Source organism: Morus notabilis, unplaced genomic scaffold (genome assembly GCF_000414095.1).
Source record: "Morus notabilis unplaced genomic scaffold, ASM41409v2 Scaffold7, whole genome shotgun sequence".
Lineage (NCBI taxonomy): Eukaryota > Viridiplantae > Streptophyta > Magnoliopsida > Rosales > Moraceae > Morus > Morus notabilis.
This window is the reverse complement of record NW_010365449.1, coordinates 177,803-205,602: the sequence shown is the minus strand read 5'-3', so window position 1 is coordinate 205,602 and position 27,800 is coordinate 177,803. Positions and strand designations below refer to the sequence as shown.

The 27,800-nt window shown below is 33.3% G+C and overlaps 3 protein-coding genes across 4 annotated transcripts; all 3 read right to left on the bottom strand.

The window, feature by feature from the left end:
* Window positions 1-239: 239 nt before the first annotated feature.
* Window positions 240-1,297, bottom strand: LOC112093550 (germin-like protein subfamily 1 member 7). Of its 2 annotated transcripts, none has more exons than XM_024172223.1 (2): window positions 1,174-1,297; window positions 240-796 (listed from the first exon to the last, which is right to left on the bottom strand). In XM_024172223.1, the coding sequence occupies exons 1-2, from the start codon at window positions 1,295-1,297 to the stop codon at window positions 240-242; spliced, it is 681 nt and encodes a 226-aa protein (XP_024027991.1). The 2 variants fall into 2 exon arrangements, with proteins under 2 accessions (XP_024027991.1, XP_024027992.1); XM_024172224.1 differs by having other exon boundaries at window positions 240-793.
* An 11,544-nt stretch (window positions 1,298-12,841) lies between these two features.
* Window positions 12,842-14,112, bottom strand: LOC112093543 (germin-like protein subfamily 1 member 17). Its single transcript, XM_024172212.1, has 2 exons — window positions 13,980-14,112; window positions 12,842-13,386 (listed from the first exon to the last, which is right to left on the bottom strand). The coding sequence occupies exons 1-2, from the start codon at window positions 14,110-14,112 to the stop codon at window positions 12,842-12,844; spliced, it is 678 nt and encodes a 225-aa protein (XP_024027980.1).
* Window positions 14,113-21,930: 7,818 nt separating this feature from the next.
* Window positions 21,931-23,202, bottom strand: LOC112093549 (germin-like protein subfamily 1 member 17). Its single transcript, XM_024172221.1, has 2 exons — window positions 23,070-23,202; window positions 21,931-22,475 (listed from the first exon to the last, which is right to left on the bottom strand). The coding sequence occupies exons 1-2, from the start codon at window positions 23,200-23,202 to the stop codon at window positions 21,931-21,933; spliced, it is 678 nt and encodes a 225-aa protein (XP_024027989.1).
* Window positions 23,203-27,800: the final 4,598 nt, after the last annotated feature.

The window sequence follows — 27,800 nt, the reverse complement described above, 5'->3', positions numbered from 1 at the left end:
TTGATTTATCATCGGATGCATGCTTAGTTATACATATACTTCACACTAAGTTTTAGTTTTATTCAGTTTTGTATATCACCAAGCAAGTACAAAGTGGAAAATACACTACATTAGAGAAGTGAAATATCCCACAATTAGGAAAGTGCCACTTCATCACATGACCATTCTATTTATTCCAAACAGCAAATACACACACACACACACATATGTCGCAAACGTCATTAAGAACTGAAATATCTCTAGCTTGTGTTACTCCCGAATTGCTTTTGAAGAAAGTTGATAATACTCGTGTCCACTTGGAAGGATTTGGCTAGGAAATCAGGGTTAATTGGAGGCTTAGATCCAAACACTGCGTTTGCAATTGTAATAGTTCCCGGGTTTTGGCTGCTTAGACCAGCAAACGCAAGTGCTGGCGTAAGTCCTAGATTGAACTGGAAGTGAATCAAACCAATTGGGAACACAAACACATCTCCTTGGTTTAAGATCTTTGTAAAAAGGCGGTTTCCGTCTTGATTCGACGACACAAAACCGACCAATAGTTTTCCCGTCGCAACAGCGAGGATTTCGGAGGCACGGGGGTGAGTGTGAGGTGGGTTTTGGCCATGTGGTGCAAAGTCAATGCGAGTCAATGATACCCCAAGAGTGTTGAGCCCTGGAATTCTGTCAATATTTACATCGGTCACATTGGATCCAACTGCGTTTATTGTGTTCCCAGCAATGTCAAGTCCGGAAGTGGAGAAATCCTCTGCATTGGCAAGATTTGGGTTCTTGCAGAATTTCCCATTCACAAACACTGCTTGAATTAAGAAAAACATTAATTTTCCAGTCATAATTATTCATCAAATAAGTTTGTATCACATACGTGATTCTAGTCAACATTATGAAATATTATCTAAGAGAATTGCGCGTTCATGTGAGTGCCCCACTCACATTTTAGAATTGTAACTTTTACTCTTGATTTTTGTATAAAATTTCTGTTTTGCCCCAACTTTTGTAAGAAAAATTATAACCGTGCTCCCACTAAATCATTGAAATATATTTTCTTAAGGAATATTATTAACAGCTTTTCTTTTATAGCAACCTCATTGAAAATACTTTTCGGCTACACCAATGTTTTATTTAAACAAACGTACAAGCATTTCAAGAAAACCGAAAAGCAAACAATGTACGTACATGCGCTTTTAGGGTCGTCTATTGCTACGCAGAAGTCTTGAAGAGGGCTTGGGTCATCGGCTGAGGCAATGAAATTTGCCAAAGCCAATATGATAAATATGAGTAGGAAATGAATGCCCTTCATATGTTCTTGATATGCTAATTTGCTAGATATCTCTAGGGTGATATTTAAGATGTTATATATAAATATATATCTATATATATATATATATATATATTGATTAATGATCAGGGATAAGAAATCTTTGCACTAGAATACGACTATTTATAGATGGAACTCACTGAGCTAGTGTAGTGTAATCTTATAAAAGATAAGGACTAGTTAGAAGATATTTACTTAGTGGTTGTCGAGTTTCATTAGATATGTACTAGAGGAAATACCGGACTTCAACCACTACATACATATTTCATTAGCAAAAACACCACTACATACATAGAGATATACTTATTTAAGACCGCAGTGCTTGGTTTCCAGCAATGAACTATAATGAAAGTGGTCATATTTAATTTTTAATATCCGCGTGGTAAAATTCCATCATTTTTTTTTTTTTACGTAGTTATTATCATAATATTGCGTTTCGTTTTGTCAATATACAGTACTTGCCATACTTTTCGCGGATCTTGCGAAATATATATCCACTAGAGGAATTATTATTATAATTATATATAACTATAGAATAGTTGCAATTAATTAATTGAACGGTGTATATATCTACCGTATTCTGCGTCTGAAGGATTGTTGAGAGATTCAAGGGAAATTGAGTTAGCAATTAGTTGGCCGTTATTGGAATGATAATCTCATAATATTTCTATTTCATATATATTAATGTTGAGGAAATAAATTTGGTCACCTTACATACAATTGCAGATACATATATATATATATATATATACACACACACACACACACATATATTACATATACGTGCATACGGAATTAGTAGATATCATTTTTGAAAAAGAGAGAAAAAATCAGGATATGTTTGAATTTCTAGTTGGCTTATTATGAAAACCAAGATATATATAGGCGCTAAAAAGCTTTTATTGTGACATTTTATTTTTCTTGGTAAAGCACACTAGAATGTCATATAATATATCCTTTACTGGTTAATACACGATTACAATCTTTTACGACGGTTTAGTTGGAGGGCGGAGAGAAAAAGTGTCACATTCAAAAAATATTAAGCACTCCTATGTGTCTTGATGAGAATTTATCCTCATCAGACATAAAAGTAGGTTCCACTTGTAGGGTCCACGTGAGTCCCACTGTGTGGGGCTCACTTCTTTATGTCTATAGAGATAAATTCACATCGGGACACAAAGTTTTTTTTTTAAATATTTATATGAATATCTTTGTGCGGTAGTGTCTTCTACTAGGTTGTAGCTTTACAATGGCGTAAATTGTAGTGTAGTACTGCCGCAGCCAGAAAGTGCCAAGTGACTCGACGTCATTGCCACAAAAAACATAAGAGTGACAATTCGTGTTAGTGGGTCATATTTGTGTCAACTCATTTATTAATAGTGTCAAAAAATATTAACCCAAACACAACCTGTTTATTAAACGTGTCAAAAATATCAACCCAAAGACGACCCATTTATTAATCGTGTTAATCGTGTAAACCCGTATAACCCATTTAAAGTAATATATTGAATAAATAACTAATATAATAATAACTTATTTAACACGATCAAGACATGTTTAACATGTTTATTGGTCAATTTATCTTTTTCTTTAAGAAAAATGAATGAATTTTACCTACAAATATAAAAATTCACATTATTTGTATTTAATATGTCATATAAACTTTCATGTTATATCACATATTATTAGATTGCAATGACACATATAGTTAATCGTGTCAATTCGTGTTAGGAGGTCAACCCTAACCTAATCTATTTATTAATCGTGTTAATCGTATCAACTCAATTATGACCCAAACCCATTTATAATAAACCCAAATCCTCTAACTTCGTGCATGTTTCGAATCGTGTTGTCGTGTCGCTACCCGGATTGCTAACCTAAAAAAACATGACACTATTCAAAGGCTACATCGAGTATAAATTAAGAGAAAGTTGCATGTCAAACTTTCAATATGATTTTGGTATTTAGGACTCTAAATTTTATAATCCTTGATAATATAGTCCAATATGCAATAGTAGACTTCAATTAATGGACGTTAATTATTGGATTCGAAGTGTAAAATTTAAAAAAAAATGCACGAGGGTCGTACCAATCAACAAAAATATAGGATGCATTTGTGTAAAAATCTTGGAAAATTTTCCCTGTATCAATTAGCGTTTTTAGTCAAATACCGATAAGATTAAAAGAACGCCTTATCTATGGAACATGGACAAAGTCATTAAATAGTTTAAATTAGTTTCTTATATAAATACTTTTTCTCCAACAAGAAAACGACAAATTTTTAACGTCACATCAATTCCTCTTTTAATTAATTGTACAATTATTTATTCTGATCAAACAAATAAAGACATGACATAAGACTGAGAATGAATCAAAATCTTCTTGTGAGACGGCGCCGGCCGTGGAGGATGTAGCAGATCTCTATGGGCTCATCCAAAATACTTTATGTTGATAAATTTTAATTAAAAAGGAAAACATAAGAGGCCTTAAAACAAAGTAGAGGCTGAACGATTGGATAAGGTTGGTTGGTTATTTTAATCACATACCTCTAGGGGAGAGGAATCATAATGGGAGAATATTTGCTCTTGTTGGATATATGTCATAATAATTATAATAAGAAAATAAAATAAAGAAGAGAAAGAGAAATAGATTTAACTTGTTGGTAATGTGCCTACATTCACGAACTATAGAAAGAGAAGAAATTTCCTAATAAGGAGTACTATGAATGTAGCTCCATATTAAACATTACAAAATACATAATTAAGTAAGTTATCTAAAGTTAAAATCAAGAAGCATCCTAATATGAAAAATACAAAACTATTAATAAAGATACTTTTCCTAATATGCCTTTGCAAGATGGAACTCCTATAGGAGTCCAATCTTCTTTCTCTTTTTATTTTTGGATTTTTTAAATAAATAAAGACATAAAAATAGTTGCCTAGGGACGACAATTATTAAGAACTCAAAGATGCAGGAAAGGGACAACAATCGTCAGGAAGATGAAGAAAGAGGGCATGTGGGCACAAAGACGGCAACTGTCAAAAGAGGGCTAGAACGTTAATTATTAAAAATAGAGAAGAGGGCACAGGGACACTGCTGGAGGTGCATTGCTTGGGTTTCATCCTACTTCTGAATTTTATTTCACTACATATAGTGTGCCGTCAATATTAATTTCTGGTAGTGGATTATTTTCTTTTAATTTTGCTTGGAACCAAAAATTAACTAAATCTCTAATTGAACTTAGACATATCCTAATTAAACGCCACATTATATAGTACCTACCCATAAATAATAACATGTTATGACATTAATTCATAAATAGACTATCCCCATCAACCCAACCACTTTCTTCCTTTTTTATCTTAACATACATAAACAACCAAAAAGCTTTTTTTTTTTTTTTTTTTTTTTTTGACATGTGGTATCACAAGAAGGCTTCTCCTTCTTTTTGATACATGGCAACAGTTTTTTGTTTTTTTGTTTTTTTTTTTTTTTTTTTTTTTTTTTTTTTTTTTTTTTTTTAATTTTGATGATTCTCTACTCAATTTTTTCCCCGAAATATGACCCTTATAAATATTTTTTTTCCAATTGCTTTATTAAAATTAAATCTTCTCAAATGTGTTCCTACCTAAATATTTTTCTTTATAACCCTCTCAAATACTATTTTTTCATATGTACCCCATAAACTTACCTTCTAATATACTCCACTAAAAACTTTATTTTTCTTTTAAATATACTCTTGCTTAATTTTTTTTTATTTTTTATTTACTAAACTAAACTCCTATAGGAATAATAAGTCAATAAGAAATTTTATTTTTGAAAAAAAATTTAAATCTTTTTATTCAAAAAATATAACAAGTCGGATACACACAAATAACGCGTGCTTTCAACTAGTAATTAATCATATATAGCACAGATAAATACATCACCTTCTTGATTCTTCTTCCTTTTGCTTGCTTTTTGTTATCAACATTTTTTATTTCCCAGTCTCTTCAAATTTTAACTTGCATTCTTGCTGTCCTCAGTCGTTAAATAGGCTGTGCCTGTATCGTAAAGCACTAACTGATCATATTCAGATCGACAGTGTTAAAATCCCGCTACTCATAAAAGATGGGTCCCGCTAAATTTATAGGTAGAACCCAACTTAATAGGACCCACTATTTTATAAGTGATAGGGTTTTGTCTCAATAGTATCATATATAACCCAAATTAGAAGAACAGAATATAATTGTCCCTACAGTAGAGTTCTAAATTTGCTTCTCAAGTTCTCCTCATTTAAACATGTCGGATGGAAACTTAAACTAATCATGTTTCAGGATTTTTTTTATTTCTTCTTTAAATATACCTAATGATCATCTTTAAACAAAAAAAAAAAAAAATCCTCATGATTCTCCTCGATTGGACTAGAGTATAACAATTTCTAATCAGGAGTACTCTCCAAATTTGTAATTTTGTGGCCGGCCATTTTCTTGAGCATAAGATATATTGCGTGCGCAGGAGATTCATATTGCATTAAAAAAAAAAAATCACATGGGAGATTCATTTGTAGCGCCGGCTAGACTAGCTTTTTATAACCAGTTTAGAAGAAATTAATATGATCTAGATCAGTGAGAGAAGGAAAAGGAAGTATTTACCTAATAAGAATTCCCGCTAGCTTCATCAATAAGTAATGATGAGTACGTATATATATGCTTATTCTTTATTTAGCTAGCCATGCAAATATATACGTGAAAATTATAAATAATAAATATGTCATTATATTGCAGAGCAAGGTCTACTTATTAAATGGGCGGAAACTTCTGTCTAGCGAATCGCATTAGTTTTGTAAGAAGTCAACAGTGAATAAACATTCACTGTCGTTTTAATTATGCCTAATTAATTTTCTGCGAAAAGCTTCCTTGCTAATTTTGCCTATTTCCATAAATAAATTACAATGAAAAAAAGCTACCTTAAAGACTTTCGTCTTTCCAAATTGTGACTTTGTGCAAAAATTTCGTGAGGACTGGCTGTTACGATGTGCTTTTCCCAGAAAGTTTTAACGCGAAAATTACAATGAAATTCTACTTGAACTTTTTTCTTTCGGTTGAGGCATAATCTGATTATGATAGATGTCGGACGATTAGTCTTATTATTGTGCCTTAAAAAATTATTACTTCTCTCAAATGGTTTTTTTTTTTTTTTTTTTTTTTTTTTTTTTTTTTTTTTGACGAATCTACTCAAATGACTTGTTGAGTTGTGTGAGTCGTTTTGGCTCTGGCTCTCTTTTTATGTTTTGAGCTTTGGTTGGCTTAGTTGGGCTTTATGTTTGGATTGTTTATTTTGAAAGTGTTAAGAAAAACTTACGTTTTGAAAGTAGTATATTAGTTGCTGCAGAAGTGTCGTACAACTTTTGTTTGAGTCGTTTGGTTCCTTAAGTAATGCTGTGCGCTTTGACAAAATCTGGAGTTAGTTTCTCGAATTCGTTGGGTTCATTCGAATTGAAGAAGATCAGCTTTTGGGTTCATTCAAATAGAAGAAATCAGCCTCACCGTTTTGAATTAAGATAAGGCTCTGAGGATTTCGTGGAGAAGATCAAGATTGTGTTGCTATTTTGATTTAAACCAGGATTTGAAATTGAAACAAATATCTGTTATAGATTTTGTTTTAGTTTGAATAAGAGGTTTATTCAAAACTGTATTTCATGATGAATTTGTTTTGAAGATCAAGATATCATCTAAAAAGTGATTGGAGTGCTGAGAATCTGGGTCAAGGAAACTGAAACTGGAATATGCGAAGCAGATTACGTGCTTTGAATTTTAAACTGATAACTGTCTTATCTGTAACTACAGATTCTGAGACAGATTCTAATTTTGAATTAAGATCAGTTTATAAAAGGTTGCTGCATGAGGAATCTACTGATGGACTGCAGTTCTGATAAAGTACGGAGTGCACAAGTTGAAGAGATATAGCGTTCATCGATTTTGTTCTTTGAGAGAAGATTTTGTGAGCTTTCGGGAGAAGGCGTTTGAAGACGAGTGGTGCTTGCCAAGCTAGCCACTTAGGGTGTTAGACACAGCGGCGTCGATAGTCAAGAGGGAGTCTTAGGTTGGTAAGTCTGATTGGTGTCTGTAACTTTGTACCTATTAGTGGATTGCTTGATGTCTGGGTGTGACCCCGTGGATGTAGGTCGGTTTGACTGAACCACGTTTAATCGTTGTGTGGTATTTACTCTACTTTTGTGTTTTGCTTTGGTAATCCTTAATCAATTTTATAAGAAAACACGGTAAAAGCACATAACCGGTTCTAACAATTGGTATCAGAGCAGGTCACAAACTATTGTGTTTGTGAGATCTTGGCATAACCGGTTGATGCTCGTCTAAAGCAATGTATTCGCTGCGTGAAGGAGGTTCCGTGTCAAAGCCACCACTCTTGGATGAATCCAATTATTCGTATTGGAAGGCCAGAATGAGAGCTTTCATTAAAGCCATTGATGAACGAGCTTGGAGGTCGATATTGACCGGATGGAGGCATCCGACAACAACAGACAACAGCGGCAATGTCACTTTGAAACTAGAAGAGACGTGGTCAACAGATGAAGATCGCCTAGCGAATTACAACTCGAAAGCACTTAATGTTGTTTTTAATGCTGTAGATGTGAATCAGTTCAAACTGATTTCTACATGTGAATCGGCCAAAGAGGCGTGGGAGATACTTCAAATTGCTCATGAAGGCACAACTACTGTGAAGGTCTCTTAACTTCAAATTCTTACCACCAGGTTTGAAGAATTAAAAATGCATGAGGATGAGTGCATTGCCAATTTTAATTCAAAATTGTGTGACATTGCTTATGAATCTTTTGCTCTTGGAGAGAAGTATTCGGATGCAAAACTGGTAAGAAAGACTCTTAGATCACTACCTGAGAGGTTTGCCTACAAGGTTGCTGCTATAGAAGAGGCTAAGGATGTTGACTCAATGAAACTTGATGAACTCATGGGTTCTCTTCGTACTTTCGAATTGAAATTTAAGAAGGACAAGAAGGAGAAAGGAATGGCTTTTCAATCTGGAGTAGAATCACAGAGCAATCAAGAGGAATCTGAAGATAAAGGAGAACTAGAAGAATCGCTGGCACGTCTCACAAAAAACTTCAAGAAGATTTTGAAGAAGATGATGAAAAAGAAGGGAAATTTCAAAGATTTCTCTAAGACTGGGAAGCCGAGATTTAATTCTCAGGGTTCAAAGCAAACTGACTCAGATAAGAAGGGAAGAGGAATTCAATGCAGAGAGTGTGATGGATATGGTCATATACAAGCGGAGTGTGCAAACACCTTGAAGAAAAAGAAGAATAAGGCCATGAAGTCCACATGGAGTGATGATGAAAGTTCCAATGCAAGTCAAGATGAGGATGAAGAGCACAGCAGTAATGTTGTTGCATTCAACGTGACTACAATCCTTTCAGACGGAAGAACCACCAGCAAGGATGCATATGTACCAGAATCTGTAGGTACATAAATAAGCATGAAGGAGGTTTTCACAGAATTTGAATCTGATACTGATACAGACAGTGAGGAGGAAGACATTGATACTGAAGAGGTCCAGAAAGCATATGAAAAAATGTATTCCAAGTGGACAGTGGTTTGCAAGGTCAATATTTCCTTAGAAGAGCAGGTTAAAAGCCTTAACAAGGAAAAGGAAGAACTCCAGGCCATATTGACCAAATATGAGTCTGAGGCTGCAAAGAATAAAAGGGATCTTGAAGAAACAAGACTGGAGTTAGAGCGAACTCAAAGAAACCTAAGGTTGCTGAACTCTGGAACGACTAAATTGGACCATCTCTTATCTCAACAAAGAACAAGTAGCAATCACACTGGTCTTGGTTACATTAGTGAGAGTTCTGGTACAAAATTGGCATTCGTAAAGGCCACAAATAAGTCAGATGTCAGCCATGAGCAGAATACTAAGGTACGGTCAGGTATGAAATCTGTCACAAATTCTGTAGCTACAAAACGCAAGCAGAAGCATTTTGTTCCTATCTATCATTACTGCCACAAACCTGGACACATAAGACCTTGGTGTTATAAGTATCAAAATGCCTTGAATAGAGGAATGCAGTTTTATCCACCTAATGATAGAAAAACAAGAAAAATTTGGGTTAGAAAATCTGATACGCGGAGTCAAATGGCACAACTTCTTTCCTCATCACCTGTGCCCTCTTCCTCGGCTGTTGATCCTCTGGTTTGATCTGTTCTTCAGTTTGTAATTTTCGATTCCAATAGTTTCTGTTCTATTTTGGACTTTGGCTTTTTGTTTGCCAAACTTAGGGGGAGAATAATGTGTTTCTTCGTGGTTAATTAGTTAGTAATTTTCTTGAACACTTTCTTTGCTTTGAGTACTCTTGGGTATAGTTGTGTAACTTTGCCAAACTAAGCCAAAGGGGGAGATTGTTGAGTTGTGTGAGTCATTTTGGCTCTAGCTCTCTTTCTATGTTTTGGGCTTTGGTTGGCTTAGTTGGGCTTCATGTTTGGATTGTTTATTTTGAAAGTGTCAAGAAAAACTTACGTTTTAAAAGTAGTATATTAGTTGCTGCAGAAGTGTTGTACAACTTTTGTTTGAGTCGTTTGGTTCCTTAAGTAATGCTGTGCGTTTTGACAAAATCTGGAGTTAGTTTCTTGAATTCGTTGGGTTCGTTCGAATAGAAGAAGATCAGCTTTTGGGTTCATTCAAATAGAAGAAATCAGCCTCACCGATTTGAATTAAGATAAGGCTCTGAGGATTTCGTGGAGAAGATCAAGATTGTGTTGCTATTTTGATTTAAACCAGGATTTGAAATTGAAACAAATATCTGTTATAGATTTTGTTTTAGTTTGAATAAGAGGTTTATTCAAAACCGTATTTCATGATGAATTTGTTTTGAAGATCAAGATATCAGCTAAAAAGAGATTGGAGTGCTGAGAATCTGGGTCAAGGAAACTGAAACTGGAATATGCGAAGCAGATTACGTGCTTTGAATTTTAAACTGATAACTGTCTTATATGTAACTACAGATTCTGAGACAAATTCTAATTTTAAATTAAGATTAGATTATAAAAGGTTGCTGCACGAGGAATCTACTGATGGACTGCAATTCTGATAAAGTACGGAGTGCACAAGTTGAAGAGACATAGCATTCATCGATTTTGTTCTTTGAGAGAAGATTTTGTGAGCTTTCGGGAGAAGGCGTTTGAAGACGAGTGGTGCTCGCCAAGCTAGCCACTTAGGGTGTTAGACACATCGGCGTCGATAGTCAAGAGGGAGTCTTGGGTTGGTTAAGTCCGATTGGTGTCTGTAACTTTGTACCCATTAGTGGATTGCTTGATGTCTGGGCGTGGCCTCGTGGATGTAGGTCGGTTTGACTGAACCATGTTTAATCGTTGTGTGGTATTTACTCTGCTTTTGTGTTTTGCTTTGGTAATCGTTAATCAATTTTATAAAAAAACACGGTAAAAGCACATAACCGGTTCTAACAGACTCGACGGACCGAGGGAAGTTACTCTTTCCTGTTTCTTTCTTTCTTTCTTTTTTATTTTTCCCCGGCTAAATTAGACAGACGGTAGCACTCACTAAGTACTTCTTATAGCAAAGGTTTCCTCCTTTTTTTTTTTTTGGTAATTTCTACCAAATAGTATCACGATAATTTCACCCATCAATTAAAGGAAAATAACCACTTTCACCATCATTATTATATAACGTTTCGTCCCCAAACCAGTTTATAATAGCAGAGGAATATTAAACATCAATGACATTATAAATAATAAAATATTTGTTTAGAAAATTAAGAGTTTGGGCTCTCTCTCTCTCTCTTTCTCACTCTCTCTCTCTCTGTCTTTTTTTTTTTGGTTCCTAGTTTTTTGTAATTACTTTGATCTAGTGTTTTGCTATTTATTTCATGTTAGAAAATAAAAAATACCACAATCATATTTACAGAAAATGGTTATTGGTTATGTATATATTGGTAGCGCTGCCGTAATGCAATTTTTTTTTAAATTTACTTATTGCCTGATCTCTCTCGTCATTATCCCTTCTTCAGTCACAGAAAATGCCTTGTTCATGATCTAGCTTGCTTTCTTATTCTTAATACAAAAAGATTTCTGCGTTAATAGCAGAAGTAATTCATTCACCTCTATACTTCACTCATTTGAATCAATAACAGTAATTATTGACTCTTTTGGCCTTTTTTTTTTTTTCATAAGAAGAATATGCAATACTCACATTGTATGCATCTACTTAAGGCGTGTGGAATATTTCTTTATTAATTTGTTCATCAAAACATACGTGATTATAATGGAAACATATATAGAAAATATGTTGTACTCATGTTGTTCTCGGTTTACCTTTTATTGTCATTTTTTGTTAGTTGATTATCGTTTCATAAATATTCCACGTTGTTGTTTCTAATGTAAATGTCATTTTGAGATCATTCTCGTTTTCACGTCGATGACGTTTTTTAGATTCTTATTGTTTCCTCATGCCGTTGTCATTCTAACTGGGATATCATGAAGAAATGACACAAACTTCAAACGTCTGTCCCGGGGCTTAATTAGATCTCTACCTCAAAAAGCTCAATGGGTACTCTGCATTACTTTTTTCTTTTATGGGTACTCACCCCCAGGTGATAGGGGTTTTCGTGGATCAGATTATGCGGACTAAGAATCAATTTGCAATTCGATCCGTTAACAATTTGTTAGATTGCCGATCTAATCCAATCTATAACGGATTATTACATTTGCTAACATAAAAACTACAATATATTTTGTATAGAAAGTGTTGAGTCTCCCATCTTTGAATGATAGCATGAGTCCTTTTTATAAGGACTAAAGACCCTTGCTCTTAATGCTTGAGTGATGTGGGACTAATCTAAAAAATTGTGTGAAAATAAATAATTAAGAAAATTAATTAAAAGAAACAAGAACTCACAATTTTTATTTACAATAAAAAAGAAAAATTTTCATGTGGTTAATTGCAACTTGGTTCTTGTAAACACATTAATTTATTTCCAAATCTTGTGCTCTCTTTTATAGTTGTTGTTTCATGATAAACATAAAATTAATAAAATTATATTAATTGAATGATTCTTCTAGGTGCACAAGTCATGACTTTTGCATTTCTCATTCTAGTTCATTGGGCTATGTCCCACGCTAAAATGGAAGTAAATCATGCATTCCAACTGGGACAAACAATGATATATATATTCTCACTGGCTTATATATGTTTGTATGACCTTTCTTCTTTTCTTTTCTTTCTTAATAATAAAAGGATTTTTTTTTGGTTTAAAAACAAATTATCTGAGTGGACGTAAAGAGGGATATATTTAATTAGCTAACCCGGAATACCAAATATAAATATGTGAAATACCATTCTCATGTTTATTTAGTCATGAACAAAGTCATTGATCGTTACATGATGTAAATAACTGTTATTAAAAAGCATGCACGTAATTATATCGTCAGAAACATGACATTGATATCAATAGTACTCAGCAAATCAGGTGGGCCGGCTATGATCACGATCAGCTCATGGACCAAACTTCTTCTGAAGCTTTTCAACCACATCCTTGTCCAACATGAACGCCTTAGCAAGGACCTCAGGGTTGATGGGAGGGTGGGACCCGAACACGGTGTCAGCGATGGTGATGGTTCCTGCGAATTGGCTGCCGAAACCGACGAAGGCCACGGCCGGGTACTTTCCAATGTTGAACTGAAAGTGAATCATCCCAATCGGGAACACATAAACGTCTCCCTTGTGAAGAATCTTCGTAAACAGGCGGTTTCCGTCTTGATTCGACGAAACGAAACCGACGTAGAGCGTGCCCTCGGCGACGAACAGGATTTCGGTGCTGCGCGGGTGGGTGTGAGGCGGGTTCTGCCCGTAAGGCGCGTAGTCGATGCGCGCCAGTGACACGCCGAGAGTGTTGAGCCCCGGAATGTTGTCGACATTCACCATGGTTACGTTGGAGCCAACGGCGTTGTTTGTGTCTCTGGGGATGTTTAGCCCTGAGAAGAAGAAGTCCTCTGCCTTCACCAGCTCAGGATTCTTGCAGAATTTCCCGTTCACAAACACTGATCATATGAAATGATTAATTGAATTTACAGTAGTTAGAGAAACCAAGAATGAAAACTACTGGAAATTATATCAAAAGTCATGAAATAATTAATCGTATTAGTCTGTTCTTAGAGGATATAATATACTTATGCTTTAATGTTCTTCTCTTGCTTTTCTTATGTTCGTGGTACTAGACGATATCCACCGGATTCTATTTATGAAATACTGAAATATTTATACATCATGATATTAAAAAAATTAATAAAAAAAAAATAGATATAAATTATAATTGGTACTTAATTCGTGTCAATATTGTTTTCTGAAAAAATAAGAAATAAAACATCAACATCCATAAAAATATAACTTATTCTGTTATCATTTATTGCACCTACATTTACATTTGCTTATAATTATATCACTAAACATATTCAGTTACGATTAATATATGTTTATATATATATATATATTGCTTAAACATAAAATAAAATAAAAGTAAGAAAATTAAAACTATCCACTTTTTCTTCCACGAGTAGAAATGAATAAATTAGTGTGACCGTTGGCAAGGAACTAGAATAAAATAAAGAGATAAATATGGAACGATAACACTTACAAACATGTTTAGGGTCATCAATTGCTACACAGAAGTCCTGGAGAGGGCCAGGGTCGTAGGCACATGCAATGTAAGTTGCCATAGCCAAAGCAACGAGTGCCAAAACGAAATTAACACTATTAATCTTCGTCATCCCTAATTAATCTCTGCGATATGTGTCTCTATATAATAATACTTTATTTGAGAGAGAAGTGATCAAGCTTGCTTGCCTGTTATGTCTATTTATACATGAGGGAGCTCATGAATATGCATTGAGTAACTTTCCAAATTTCCGACAGAATATCGCTTTCAACAGGGTCTCTACGTACACCCGTTCTTTTTTAATTATTTTTGAAGGAATCGAATGTGATTAAAAAAGGTAATATGATATATCATATTCGAAAAATAAAATCTTGTCTAGATGCTTATTTGTTTAAGTACATGATTGATTAACATATATATTCTCAATGACAAAATAGGCTTATAGATTTCTGTCTTTTCGAATTATATAGATCTTATCATGAAAAGATTTCATGACATATAGTTGTTAGTTGTTACGAGGTGTCTTTCAAAGAATTAATGTTCTAATTTTGTTTCAACGTTCACCACTTAAATGAATTATTTTTTGCCTATCGACTTTTTGTTGTTGAGGTATCATCTTATACATTCTATGATTAGTTTAATTGTTATGCCCGTAAAATGGTATTACTTTCTACTCAAATCACTAAATATAGATGGTGGGACTCACTAATTACTTTTTTCATAATGATTTTCCTCTATTTTATTCGTCTTTTTTACCAAAAAACGGATTGCGATTTTTTTCACCCATTAATTATATGCTTCTTAACCAATTTATACCAAACAAAGGGTTAACTTAGATAAGTGGCCATGCCTAGACTCCATCAGCAATATGCATAAACTACGGCACTTTGTTAAGAAAATTTCATTTCAGTGCTATATATCTATACGCCTAATATTTTTAAATTCTTCTTCTTCAAAAACAAATATATATATATATATATATGAGTGTGGTTTTAGTGGTTATTTGAATATTTACTAATCAATATGTATTGTTATTTTAACCGTAAGATGTTGATCTGACGAGTGTAATAAATTAAATAGTTGACCAAAAAAAGTAATGACAATTAAAGAAATTGGATTCTTATAATGTCACGTCATTAAATTTTCATATTTAATAATAATCACCGATAGAAACATAACTATTGAAAATAAATATATATATATATATATACACATTTATATATGTAATTTCTATCTGCATCTTATCACCTTTAAGTTACTTGTACCGTTGTACGTCAAATTCTCTTGTTCATGTTTTTAAAACTTTTTCGTTCTTTTCTTTTTTGAGAGTTTTTCTGATAGGGCCTATCTATTAGTAGAGTTAGTTTTTAATCGTTGAATCAACTAAGATCACATAAGATTAAAAAAAACACACACAGAAGAAACAAACATGCAGCATAGAAAGTTTTTTACTATGTACTTAACGGCTAAAAATAGAGTCTTTTCGATAGCTGATAATGTTGCAGGATCTATTGACGAAACTCTCTTCATTTTGGATAAATTAAACGGTTGCTTAGGAGGCATTTTCCTACAGCGGATGACTTACGTGCTACTTATTACTAGATCATTTTTCTAGTGTAAACGACTGAAAAAGCCGTGCCTTGCTTAGGATTATATTCGTAACTAATTATTTTCCCCCTCTAATTTAGTTACTATATATATATATATATGTTAGGTATTTTTATTAGTTGATAATTTATTGGCAATCTTGTAAAAATTTAAAAATAGGTTCAAGAAGATTTCAGATTGCAGAAGAAGAATTCAAATCAGATTTGAAGTTAAAGTTGCAGATTTCGTTGAGTTGAGATTTGAAGAGATAAAGATAAAAGCTTGGTCAAACGAAGATAAGACATTGGTTGAGATTTGGAGAGATAAAGATATAAAGATAAGGCATTGGTTATTTGAATTTAAATGGGATTCTAGAAAGAGATAATGTGGAGATTAAGTTGTTATTTTAAAGGAGTGATTCGGATTTAAAAAGGAAATGTATTATCCGAATGTGCATTGATTTGTTTCAATTGGGTCACTACGATATATACTTTAAAGGCATTATCTTTCGGATATATATATATATATATATATATATATATATTGGCTTTTTGGATTGACGTGAGGTTATATATATGAAGCCAATAACTAAGCGATTGTGGATATTATATTGGTGAAGATTTTGGAAAAAGATAAGAGAATTGGTGTTTTAGTTTTTAAACCAAATTCTCGTGATCTTTTGAAAATCTTATTAAAGGCTTTGGTTTTAGCTTGAGAGAGGATGAGTTATATAGAATATTTTCATAAAAGAGTCTGTGAGTTTTTGTGAGCCTAGTGCGCTATTGAGATCGTCCTTCGGGAAAAGGATTTGTTGCTTTTGGGAGGAAGCTTTGTCGGTCGAAGGGAGTTCACCGTGCAGTTTAGAAGACGTGTGGTGTACGCTAAACAGAGTCATTGTGCGATTTCATCACAGCAGCGTCATAGTCTAGGAGGGAGTCCTTGAGTTAATAAGTCCGTCAGTGTTGTAATTCTTGAAGTATAGTGAAACTGTTTATTGTCTGGGCGTGGCCTCGCAGAGTAGGTGTGTGCACCGAACTGCGATACCATATTGCGTGTCTATTTTAATTTCTGCACTTTATTCTACTCAAGCAACATAATTAATCCGAATCTTAATTAATTAAGTCATCTTCCAGACAATGTTTCAACATCATCTTGAGGCGTGTGGAATATTTCTTTATTAATTTGTTCATCAAAACATACGTGATTATAATGGAAACATATATAGCAAATATGTTGTACTCATTTAAAGTACGTAACCCACTCGCGCTTCAATCATCAGTTCGTGCCTTGGAATTTCCTCTGCAGATTTTTAACCAAATCCTTCTGCAAATTTTGCTATATGTGTAATCTCTCTATGATGCTTAAGTACGAGGGGGTGAGAGAATTTAACTTGTGGAGCATGTCTATTTATACATGGGGCGAGCTGATCATGAATGCTTGTTCCGTGCATTTTAAGTTTTTATCAATTGCGAGCAGCTGTTTTGTAGATTTTTGTTGTCGTTTTAGGGAAAAAAAAAGAATTGAAAGAGGAAAAGTAACATCGAGATCAACTACCAGTATATGGTGTAAATTCGAATTGGTAGTATTTCTAAAGTCGAATTAAAGGATATATATTACGAATTCTCTTGCTCCGAGTGGTATTCATCCATTAAAGGAAAAAAGTAGCTAGTATTCCTATAATTCATACAAGTAATTCTAATTAATTGGCACCTGTACTAAAAGCTTTATTTTCTGTCAAGTCCACTCTCTAATGTTATTGAATATAAAACGGAAACAACAAGTTCAATGACAATTCTTTAGCTTTTGCTTGTAATTTACTTAGGCTTCTTTTTTTTTTTTTTTTTTTTTTTAAATTGTTTCTTGTGGTCTCGTTGGCCTTTTGATGTTTTTTTTTTTTGTTTGTTTTTCTTTTAAACTCTTTTGTATTTTTTTTTTCCTTTTCTTTTTAACTAATATGAAGTGAGGAGCATTGGGCAGGAAGTAGACATTAATGGATAGATTTTTTTTAAACAAAGCGTCATGATCAGGAAGTAGTAGTGATTAATATTGGATATATCAAAAAAAAAAAAAAAAAAGCTCATAAGAGCATTGAAATAAACAAAACAATAGTAAGAAAACTTAAAAACTAACAGAAAAAGTCCCATATAATTAATAAATAGATATAAGCCGATAACAGCACTCAACAGAGACTGTGGAAAATGAGCTCTTATCCTGAATATAAAATCCCCAACTAGAATTGGACCACTGGTAGATTTTTTATTTTACAAATTTTACAAAATCCCTTACTTATAATACCCCTCGGTTTTTTTTTTTTTTTTTTTTTTGTGAGGAAAATATCATAAACCTCTTTAGCGATACGTTTTTTTAAAGATTAAAATTTCACATAATACTTACAATTACAGATATTTAATACCATACATTGGCTACGGCAAAAGGTCCTTTATCTTTAATATGATGATGTCTTCTTTAAGTTTAAAGATGTCGACATTTACTAGCTGGTTGAATACTTTCCGTTTTGTCGTCTGATATGGCAACAGTTAGTCAATTTTTGTCCCTCAAAATAGTATCACTTTCTTCTTAAATCACTGATGTACGTACCATAGGATTTTTCTCGCGTATATATTTTATTTTTATTTTATTTTTATTTTTTGCTAAAATAGACGGGTTCTCTTTTTTCTTGCACATCATATGTTTCCTCTCTTGTATTTGTCTCTTTTACCAACAAGTGTTCGATGATCATTTTCATATATTAATTCTATACTATAAATTCTTTCATCCCAGTTTACACAAACAAAAGTGCCAATATGTAATATTCAGAAAATTAGGACTTTGCGTTCCATTACAAAGTCACGTTGTTATTTTTATGTAGTTGTTTTCTTTATATAAACTAGCTGGCGCTTTGTATAAATAGAACTGTATTCTATATGTAATGAAGTTTTATTAGAATTAGAACATTTATCTTTCTTAGTAATAGAATTTGTGGTGATGTCGTTTTCACATTGCTCACATTGGATTAGCCCCTAGATCTTGTGAACATTAAAAAAAATATAAAATAAATTGAATTTGTATTTTCATCGTACTGGCTCGCTATTCAAGATAATCTTGTGAATAATATAATTTGAGAGCCGTTTAGTTCACTGATTCGAGTTGAGATGTGACTTTATGTGAGAGCCTTTTACTGTAACAAAATAGTTAGATGTAACTGTTTATGAGAGCTTTTTACTGTAACAAAACTCAAATTTTAAACTTGAATCGGTAAAATGAACGGGGCTTGGATTATAACCCCTTACCACTGAGCTTCACACATTGTTTTACTGTTATTTAGGAATTTTAAAAATGTATGGTTTTATCATCAGATCAAAGAAAAGATAGCTAATTTCGTCCTTCAGCCACTCAATATAAGAACTTTTCATATACCTTTACATGCATGTTAAGTTTGTTCATTATACAGGAAAAATTTATGCGCCCTTAAAGTAATTTGCAGTACGTACAAGCATGTCAAATACGTCTTCCCCTTTCATGATCCAATCACTTTTCCATCACACATTCCTTTTTTTTTGGGGGGGGGCGCAAGAAAATAGCTTAGCTCTTTTGATACTCGCATTACCAAGACAGATATATATATTTTTCTTTTGTTTAAGAGAAATAAAATTGATGATATTTCTTCATCAAAGCCTGGTTATCTTGTTTGAGTATCACTAATTTCGGGCCTAATCTCTTGTTCCGTGTTTATCTTATTTCACATTCTTTTTTATTCTCAAGAGGTATTTTCCTGCAGTTGATAATCTATGTGCTTAATTGTTAGTACTGTTTTTCTCTTTTTGCAGTAAAAAGCTAAAAAGATTGACAATGGCAAATAAGACATTATACATTTGGTATACTTGGATTAATTGAAAAGAGAAGGAAAAAGTAAGTATACATAAACATGAAAATGGGAAATAAGATTATTTACTAAAAGCAATGCATGTTAGAGAAAAAAAAATCTGTCTTCGTTAGCATCGGCTCATTATAAGTTGATCTGATCGTAATTTTTTTTTTGGTTTCCCGATGGGGTGTTGTTTAGAATATTTATTTTTTTTCTTATCTCCAGACATATGTTTCCTAGGGTTTGGTTCTTTTATGCAGTTATCTGGCAATTAGTTGTTGTTGTTGTTTTTTTTTTTTTTTTTTTTTTTTTGTTTTTTCAAGGGGCTTATGCTTTTGAGGGGGAATGCTTTGAAGGCGATTTTCTATTTTTAGTTTTGCTAGAAGGTGTCGTTTTTATAAACTTACTATTGACTTTTTTAATTGATGTTGCTAATGTTTTTTTTTTTTTTTTAATTATTCTTTTGTTGATGAGTTATAGATTATTGTCGTTTTCAATATTGTTGTCCTTTTTTTTGCTGTTGTTGATTTTTTTAGGTTTTGTCGTTTACAGATTGCTTTATTGTTAATATGTTGTTTTCGATGGATTGATTTACTTTGTAGGTTTTTTGTCGTTTATTTTATTGGTGTCGTTTTTTAGATTTTTGTGGTTCTCAACTTTTCAAGGTCATAGTCCTTTTTTAGTATTGTCGTTTTTTTATTTGATATCATTTTATGTATTGTTGATTCCATATATGATTACCTTTTCATGAGTATAATAATAAAAAAAAATGCGCGCGAATTTAAAACAATGGTTATGGAAATCGTCAGAAAAAAAAGAGAGAGAAAAAAAGGAATGATAAATAAAATAAAGACAAAAGTGGAAAAAAAAGATCTGGATCAAAAGACAGGGAAAAAAGACAAAAAAAACTTGAGAAAAAAATTGTGTCAAATCTTTTGCAACTGAAACTTAAATGTATTAGGCAAAAGATGTTTATAATAATTTAGTAGAGTAATTAAAAAAGAAATAATATTTTAACTAACTGTAAAAAAGCATTTAAATGAGGTATATTTGAAAAAATATAAAAATTAAAGGTTAAAAGATGCATTAATAAAAAAAGGTAAGGGAGGAAAAAGAAGAAAAGAAAAAGAAAGCCTAAAAAAGAAAAGAGAAGAAAAAAAAAGCTAAAAGAATAAATAAAAAAGGGTGGGGCGACGAGTTCGAGTTGAGAATTTGAGTTAAAAAGTGAATTCATGTGAGAGAAAACACTATGACAGAAAAAGTTGAATAAAGCCACTATAACAAAAATTTAAGTTATGATTCAAACTAGCAAAACAAAAGGGCTTGATATTTTCGGTCATTTTTTTATTGCATTATTATCTTTCATGTTGTTCTCGGTTTACCTCTTATTGTCATTTTTTGTTAGTTGATTATCGTTTCATAAATTTCCCACTTTGTTGTTTCTAATGTAAATGTCGTTTTTTATGTCATTTTGAGATCATTCTCGTTTCCACGTCCACGACATTTTTTAGCTTCTTATTGTTTCCTCATGCCGCTGTCGTTCTAATTATGATATCATGAAGAAATGACACACAAACTTCAAACGTCTGTCCCAGGGCTTATTTAGATCTCTACCTCAAGTGTGTCCTGGTACTGAAGCTAAATTAACCTCAAAACAAACCAAAGTGAGAAGCGTACCTTTCTTTGCACGCCAAGCGTGATATTTGGTACAATCCTTCTTCATGTGTCCAGGTTTCTTGCAAAAGTAACAGCAAAATTCCTCATCTTGTTTCTTTTGTTGTTTCTTTTGGGCTGGACCTCCTGTAGCTTCTTTGTTCTTCTTCCTTTTCTTGTTCTTGTCCTTAGAGGTACTAGCTAAGTGAGCACTTTCTATCTTTTCCTGCTGCAGTCTTTCTTCCGCTTGCCGACAATGAGAAATGAGCTCATTAAGAGTCCATTTGTCCTTTTGGCAGTTGTAACTGACCTTAAACTGACTGAATTGTGCAGGAAGAGAAATCAAAACTAAATGTATGAGTAAATCCTCAGATAGTCCTAACTTTAGTGTCTTTAGTTTCGAAGTAAGATGAGACATTTCCAACTGGGACAAACAAAGACATATATCTCCAAATAAGTTGATAATTAAAGATATGACATTCTCACTGGCTTACGTTACTTACTACTGGCTTATATATGTTTGTATGACCTTTTTTCTTTTCTTTTCTTTTTTAATAATAAAAGGATTTTTTTGGGTTTAAAAACAAATTAATTATCTGAGTGGGCGTAGAGAGGGATATATTTAATTAGCTAACCCGGAATACCAAATATAAATATGTGAAATACCATTCTCAAGTTTATTTAGTCATCAACAGAGTCATTGATCGTTACATGTGGTAAATAACTGTTATTAAAAAGCATGCATGTAATTATATCGTCAGAAACATGACATTGATATCAATAGTACTCAGCAAATCAGGTGGGCCGGCTATGATCATGATCAGCTCATGCACCAAACTTCTTCTGAAGCTTTTCAACCACATCCTTGTCCAACATGAACGCCTTAGCAAGGACCTCAGGGTTGATGGGAGGGTGGGACCCGAACACGGTGTCAGCGATGGTGATGGTTCCCGCGAATTGGCTGCCGAAACCGACGAAGGCCACGGCCGGGTACTTTCCAATGTTGAACTGAAAGTGAATCATCCCAATCGGGAACACATACACGTCTCCCTTGTGAAGAATCTTCGTAAACAGGCGGTTTCCGTCTTGATTCGACGAAACGAAACCGACGTAGAGCGTGCCCTCGGCGACGAACAGGATTTCGGTGCTGCGCGGGTGGGTGTGAGGTGGGTTCTGCCCGTAAGGCGCGTAGTCGATGCGCGCCAGTGACACGCCGAGAGTGTTGAGCCCCGGAATGTTGTCGACATTCACCATGGTTACGTTGGAGCCAACGGCGTTGTTTGTGTCTCTGGGGATGTTTAGCCCTGAGAAGAAGAAGTCCTCTGCCTTCACCAGCTCAGGATTCTTGCAGAATTTCCCGTTCACAAACACTGATCATATGAAATGATTAATTGAATTTACAGTAGTTAGAGAAACCAAGAATGAAAACTACTGGAAATTATATCAAAAGTCATGAAATAATTAATCGTATTAGTCTGTTCTTAGAGGATATAATATACTTATGCTTTAATGTTCTTCTCTTGCTTTTCTTATGTTTGTGGTACTAGACGATATCCACCGGATTCTATATATGAAATACTCAAATATTTATACATCATGATATTAAAAAAATTACCAAAAAAAAAAATAGATATAAATTATAATTGGTACTTAATTCGTGTCAATATTGTTTTCTGAAAAAATAAGAAATAAAACATCAACATCCATAAAAATATAACTTATTCTGTTATCATTTATTGCACCTACATTTACATTTGCTTATAATTATATCACTAAACATATTCAGTTACGATTAATATATGTTTATATATATATATATATTGCTTAAACATAAAATAAAATAAAAATAAGAAAATTAAAACTATCCACTCTTTCTTCCACGAGTAGAGATGAATAACTTAGTGTGACCGTTGGCAAGGAACTAGAATAAAATAAAGAGATAAATATGGAACGATAACACTTACAAACATGTTTAGGGTCATCAATTGCTACACAGAAGTCCTGGAGAGGGCCAGGGTCGTAGGCACATGCAATGTAAGTTGCCATAGCCAAAGCAACGAGTGCCAAAACGAAATTAACACTATTAATCTTCGTCATCCCTAATTAATCTCTGCGATATGTGTCTCTATATAATAATACTTTATTTGAGAGAGAAGTGATCAAGCTTGCTTGCCTGTTATGTCTATTTATACATGAGGGAGCTCATGAATATGCATTGAGTAACTTTCCAAATTTCCGACAGAATATCGCTTTCAACAGGGTCTCTACGTACACCCGTTCTTTTTTAATTATTTTTGAAGGAATCGAATGTGATTAAAAAAGGTAATATGATATATCCATATTCGAAAAATAAAATCTTGTCTAGATGCGTATTTGTTTAAGTACATGATTGATTAACATATATATTCTCAATTACAAAATAGGCTTATAGATTTCTGTCTTTTTGAATTATATAAATCTTATCATGAAAAGATTTCATGACATATAGTGTTTAGTTGTTACGAGGTGTCTTTCAAAGAATTAATGTTCTTTTGTTTCAATGTTTGCCACTTAAATGAATTATTTTTCCCCTATCGACTTTTTGTTGTTGACGTATCATCTTATACATTCTATGATTAGTTTAATTGTTATGCCCGTAAAATGGTATTATTTCTACTCAAATCACTAAATATAGATGGTGGGACTCACTAAGTACTTTTTTCATCATGATTTTCCTCTATTTTATTCGTCTTTTTTACCGAAAAACTGATTGCGATTTTTTTCACCCATTAATTATATGCTTCTTAACCAATTTATTCCAAACAAAGGGTTAAGTTATATAAGTCGCCATGCCTAGACTCCATCAGCAATAGAGGATGCATAAACTACGGCACTTTATTAAGAAAATTTCATTTCAGTGCCATATATCTATAACGCCTAATATGTTTAAATTCTTCTTCTTCAAATACAATAATATATATATGGGTGTAGTTTTAATTGTTACTCGAATATTAACTCATCAATATGTATGGTTATGTTAACCGTAAGATGTTGATCTAACGGTTGTAATAAATTATATAGTTAACCAAAAAAATGAATGACAATTAATGAAATTAGATTCTTTTCATATCACGTCATCAAATTTTCCTATTTAATAATGACCACCGATGGAAACGTAACCATTGAAAACAAGTATATATATATATATATATTTATATATATTCGTAATTTCTATCTACATCTTATCACCTTTTAATTACTTGTACCGTTGTTCGTCAAATTCTCTTGTTCATATTTTTAAAACCTTTTTCTTTTTTTTCTTTTTTGGGAGCTTTTCTCATAGGGCCTCTCTATTAATAGAGTCAGTTTTTATCATTAGATCAATTAAGATCACATAAGATTAAAAAAGATACGCAGAACAAACAAACATGCAGTACAAATAGTTTTTCAATATATACTTAACGGCTAAAAATAGAGTGTTTTCAATAGCTGATAATTGTTGCAGGATCTATTGAAAAAACTCTCTCCATAGCATTTTCCTACAACGCACGGATGACTTACGTGCTACTTATTACTAGATCATTTTTCTAGTGTAAATGACTGAAAAAGCCCTATGTACTTGGTTAGCGTATCTTCTCATGATCAGTCGAAGCGATAGATAACGTGCAATATGCCAGTCTTTTATTGTTAGGCCGTATAATTATAAAATGACATTTTTCCTGATCTAGCAATTATTTCTGCGAGGAAACTTACTCGAGCAACAAGTTAATTATCTTCTATATATAGGATGTGTCCCTCTGGGAAACTTCTCAGAAATGTGTTTGTGTTTCTACGAATATATATAGTACGTTTGCATCAAGGGTTATAAGAAATAACGTATAAACAAACGTACATATACAACGTATATTATATATATGCGCTTTAGCCTTAGTAGCAGAGGAATATCAAACATCAATGACATTATAAATAATAAAAAATTTGTTTAGAAAATTAAGAGTTTGTGTTCCATAGGGCTCTCTCTCTGTTTTTTTTTTTTGGGTTCCTAGTTTTTTTTAATTACTTTGATATAGTGTTTTGCTATTTATTCCTGATAGAAATAAATTCTTTATTGATGAAATCCTTCATCACACCAAGATCTACCATGTCAAATCATGAAGAAGAATAGACTTAAACAGAAGCGTACCTGAGTCCATAAGAAGGATTGTTTCTTGAATCTTGTGGTTCTTGATCAATCTTTTGGTTCTTGATTTTCTAAATTATTCAGTATGAATGCCTTGAGAAGGAATTCTCACTTTTCTAATGATGGGATGTGAGAAATGTTTCATACATATAATTTGGGGACCACAACCATATATATAGAAGTCAGCTTTTCATTATTTCTAATTTGACCTATCATAAAATAAGAAATAACGATTTGGTCTCTACACATATTAGGCCCACACTTATTAGATGCATTAAATCCCAAATTACTTAAAACCTTATTTGATCACTTTAAATGGGCTTAACTTAATATGATAGCATATAATATACAATTATTATTATATATGTATATATGCACGTCTAAAATCTAACAATCTCCCACTTGGACTACATATATATATATATATTACTTTATAATTGTATATTAAAATATAACCTTTATGAGCTCAAAATCTGTGTTATCATATCCAAAAGCTTCTCTAAACAATCTCGTCCATTAATTATGTTAACATAGGATCAAGGCGATCTTTGTTACATGTATCGTAACTACACCCATCCATACTCACGTATATCAACATAACCAAACGACATAGATCAAGTATGGATGTGTAGCATGGAAATTACATGTAATGTGATCTAAACATGCCTATTTCTAACTGGACCAACTTTATTCTTTATGAGATCAAAACAAAAACTGAATCATAGTGAAAATAAACTGCATACTTTATTTCTATAGATAATATCCATAAACAAAAGATGTGTCTATAACAGAAAAGCATATAAATACATACTCCCACTAATTCAGCATATCGTCAAATGATACAACACCCATATGAGCAGTGTGCTCATGAAAGACCTTAGGTGGTAGCCCTTTAGTAAGTGGATCCGTAACCATGGAGTTTGTGCCAATATGCTCTATAGATACCTGACCACTCTGAACTCTTTTCTTAACAACTAGGAACTTGATGTCTATATGCTTTGACTTCGTCGAGCTCCAGTTGTTATTGGAATATAAGACTGTTGACTTATTGTCACAAAATAACTTAAGTGGTATTTCAATTCCATCCACAATTCGCAGCCCCGTGACAAAATTTCGCAGCCATATTCCATGGTTGGATGCCTCATAACATGCTATAAACTCAGCTGCCATGCTGGAAGAAGCTATGAGTGTCTGCTTTGCACTCTTCCAGGAGATAGCTCCTCCAGCAAGCAGATAGATATAGCCTAAAGTGGATCTATGACTGTCTTGGTATTCAGCCAAGTCAGAATCTGAATTCCCAATGATCTCTAACTTATCCGACCTCCTGTATGTGAGCATGTAATGTTTTGTTCTCTGAAGATATCGCATTACTCGTTTAGCTGCTTTCCAATGATCCATTCCCGGATTGCTCAAATATCTGCCTAACATCCTAACAATGTACGCAATATCCGGACGCGTACAAACTTGAGCATACATTAGACTTCCCACTGCTGAAGAATAGGAAATCTTCTGCATTTCCTTAGTTTCAAAATCATTCTTGGGGCATTGATCGAGACTGAACTTGTCTCCCTTAACAATAGGGGGGTCTCCTGGTTTGCAAACTTGCTTGCCAAATCTCTTAAGTACCTTCTCAATATAAGTCTTTTGTGATAATACAAAAATACCCCGAGAGAGATCTCGGTGTATTTGAATTCCTAATACAAAAGATGTGTCCCTAAGATCTTTCATCTCAAATCTCTTTGATAGAAATCTCTTAGTTTCGTGCAACAAACCTATATCGTTACTGGCAAGTAATATGTCATCGACATATAAAACTAGGAAAATGTGTTTACTCCCACTGAACTTGTGGTATATACAATCATCAACCGCATTCATCTCAAAACTAAACGAGATGACAACTTGATGAAATTTGTAATACCATTAACGGGAAGCTTGCTTATGCCCATAGATGGACTTCTTTAATTTGCAAACCATATTATTTGCATCGTGATAAATCTATGAAAATAGAGTTAATTGAGCATTTCCCAGACTTAAATTATTACCTAGAGGGTAATTAGTATTAGTTTTCTCCTTTATTTTGTCTTGTTTCTAGTTTTTAGTTAGTTATGTTTCATGAATTCTCTCTCTTGTGTTTGGCGCTTAAAAAGAGCTAATCCGGGTGCATGTTGTGATTATTTTCAGCTTTGAGAAAGCATTGTCGTCTTGGAGGCTAGCAACAACTTGTCGTTTTGGAATTTTCAAGGAAATTCTAGTCAGCATTGCTCTGCCAAGCCAGCTAGACCAGATTCACATGTTGCTGACAGCTGGGCCTGAGCTGGTAGAATGGGCTGATTTAACCATGAAGGGTGCTGATTTAGCTGCTCATTGGAGGCTTTCTCAGGGGCTGCCACGTGGAATTAGGGTACAATAAGTACCTGCAGCTGAAAGAGAAGAAGATGTCCTTGGTCATATTTTGTAACGTAGAGGCGGCTGAACTTGGAAAAGGAAACCACCTCCATTTCTCTGATCAAGTACCAGCTCCAGTACTGGAAAGAAG

Bases quoted from the DNA above. Each gene is read 5' to 3' on its own strand.
- LOC112093550 (XM_024172223.1), bottom strand. From the start codon at position 1,297: ATGAAGGGCATTCATTTCCTACTCATATTTATCATATTGGCTTTGGCA. The intron at 797-1,173 runs GTACGTACATTG...TCTTAATTCAAG, and splicing joins AGACGACCCTAAAAGCGCAT to CAGTGTTTGTGAATGGGAAA.
- LOC112093543 (XM_024172212.1), bottom strand. From the start codon at position 14,112: ATGACGAAGATTAATAGTGTTAATTTCGTTTTGGCACTCGTTGCTTTG. The intron at 13,387-13,979 runs GTAAGTGTTATC...TCATATGATCAG, and splicing joins TGATGACCCTAAACATGTTT to TGTTTGTGAACGGGAAATTC.
- LOC112093549 (XM_024172221.1), bottom strand. From the start codon at position 23,202: ATGACGAAGATTAATAGTGTTAATTTCGTTTTGGCACTCGTTGCTTTG. The intron at 22,476-23,069 runs GTAAGTGTTATC...TCATATGATCAG, and splicing joins TGATGACCCTAAACATGTTT to TGTTTGTGAACGGGAAATTC.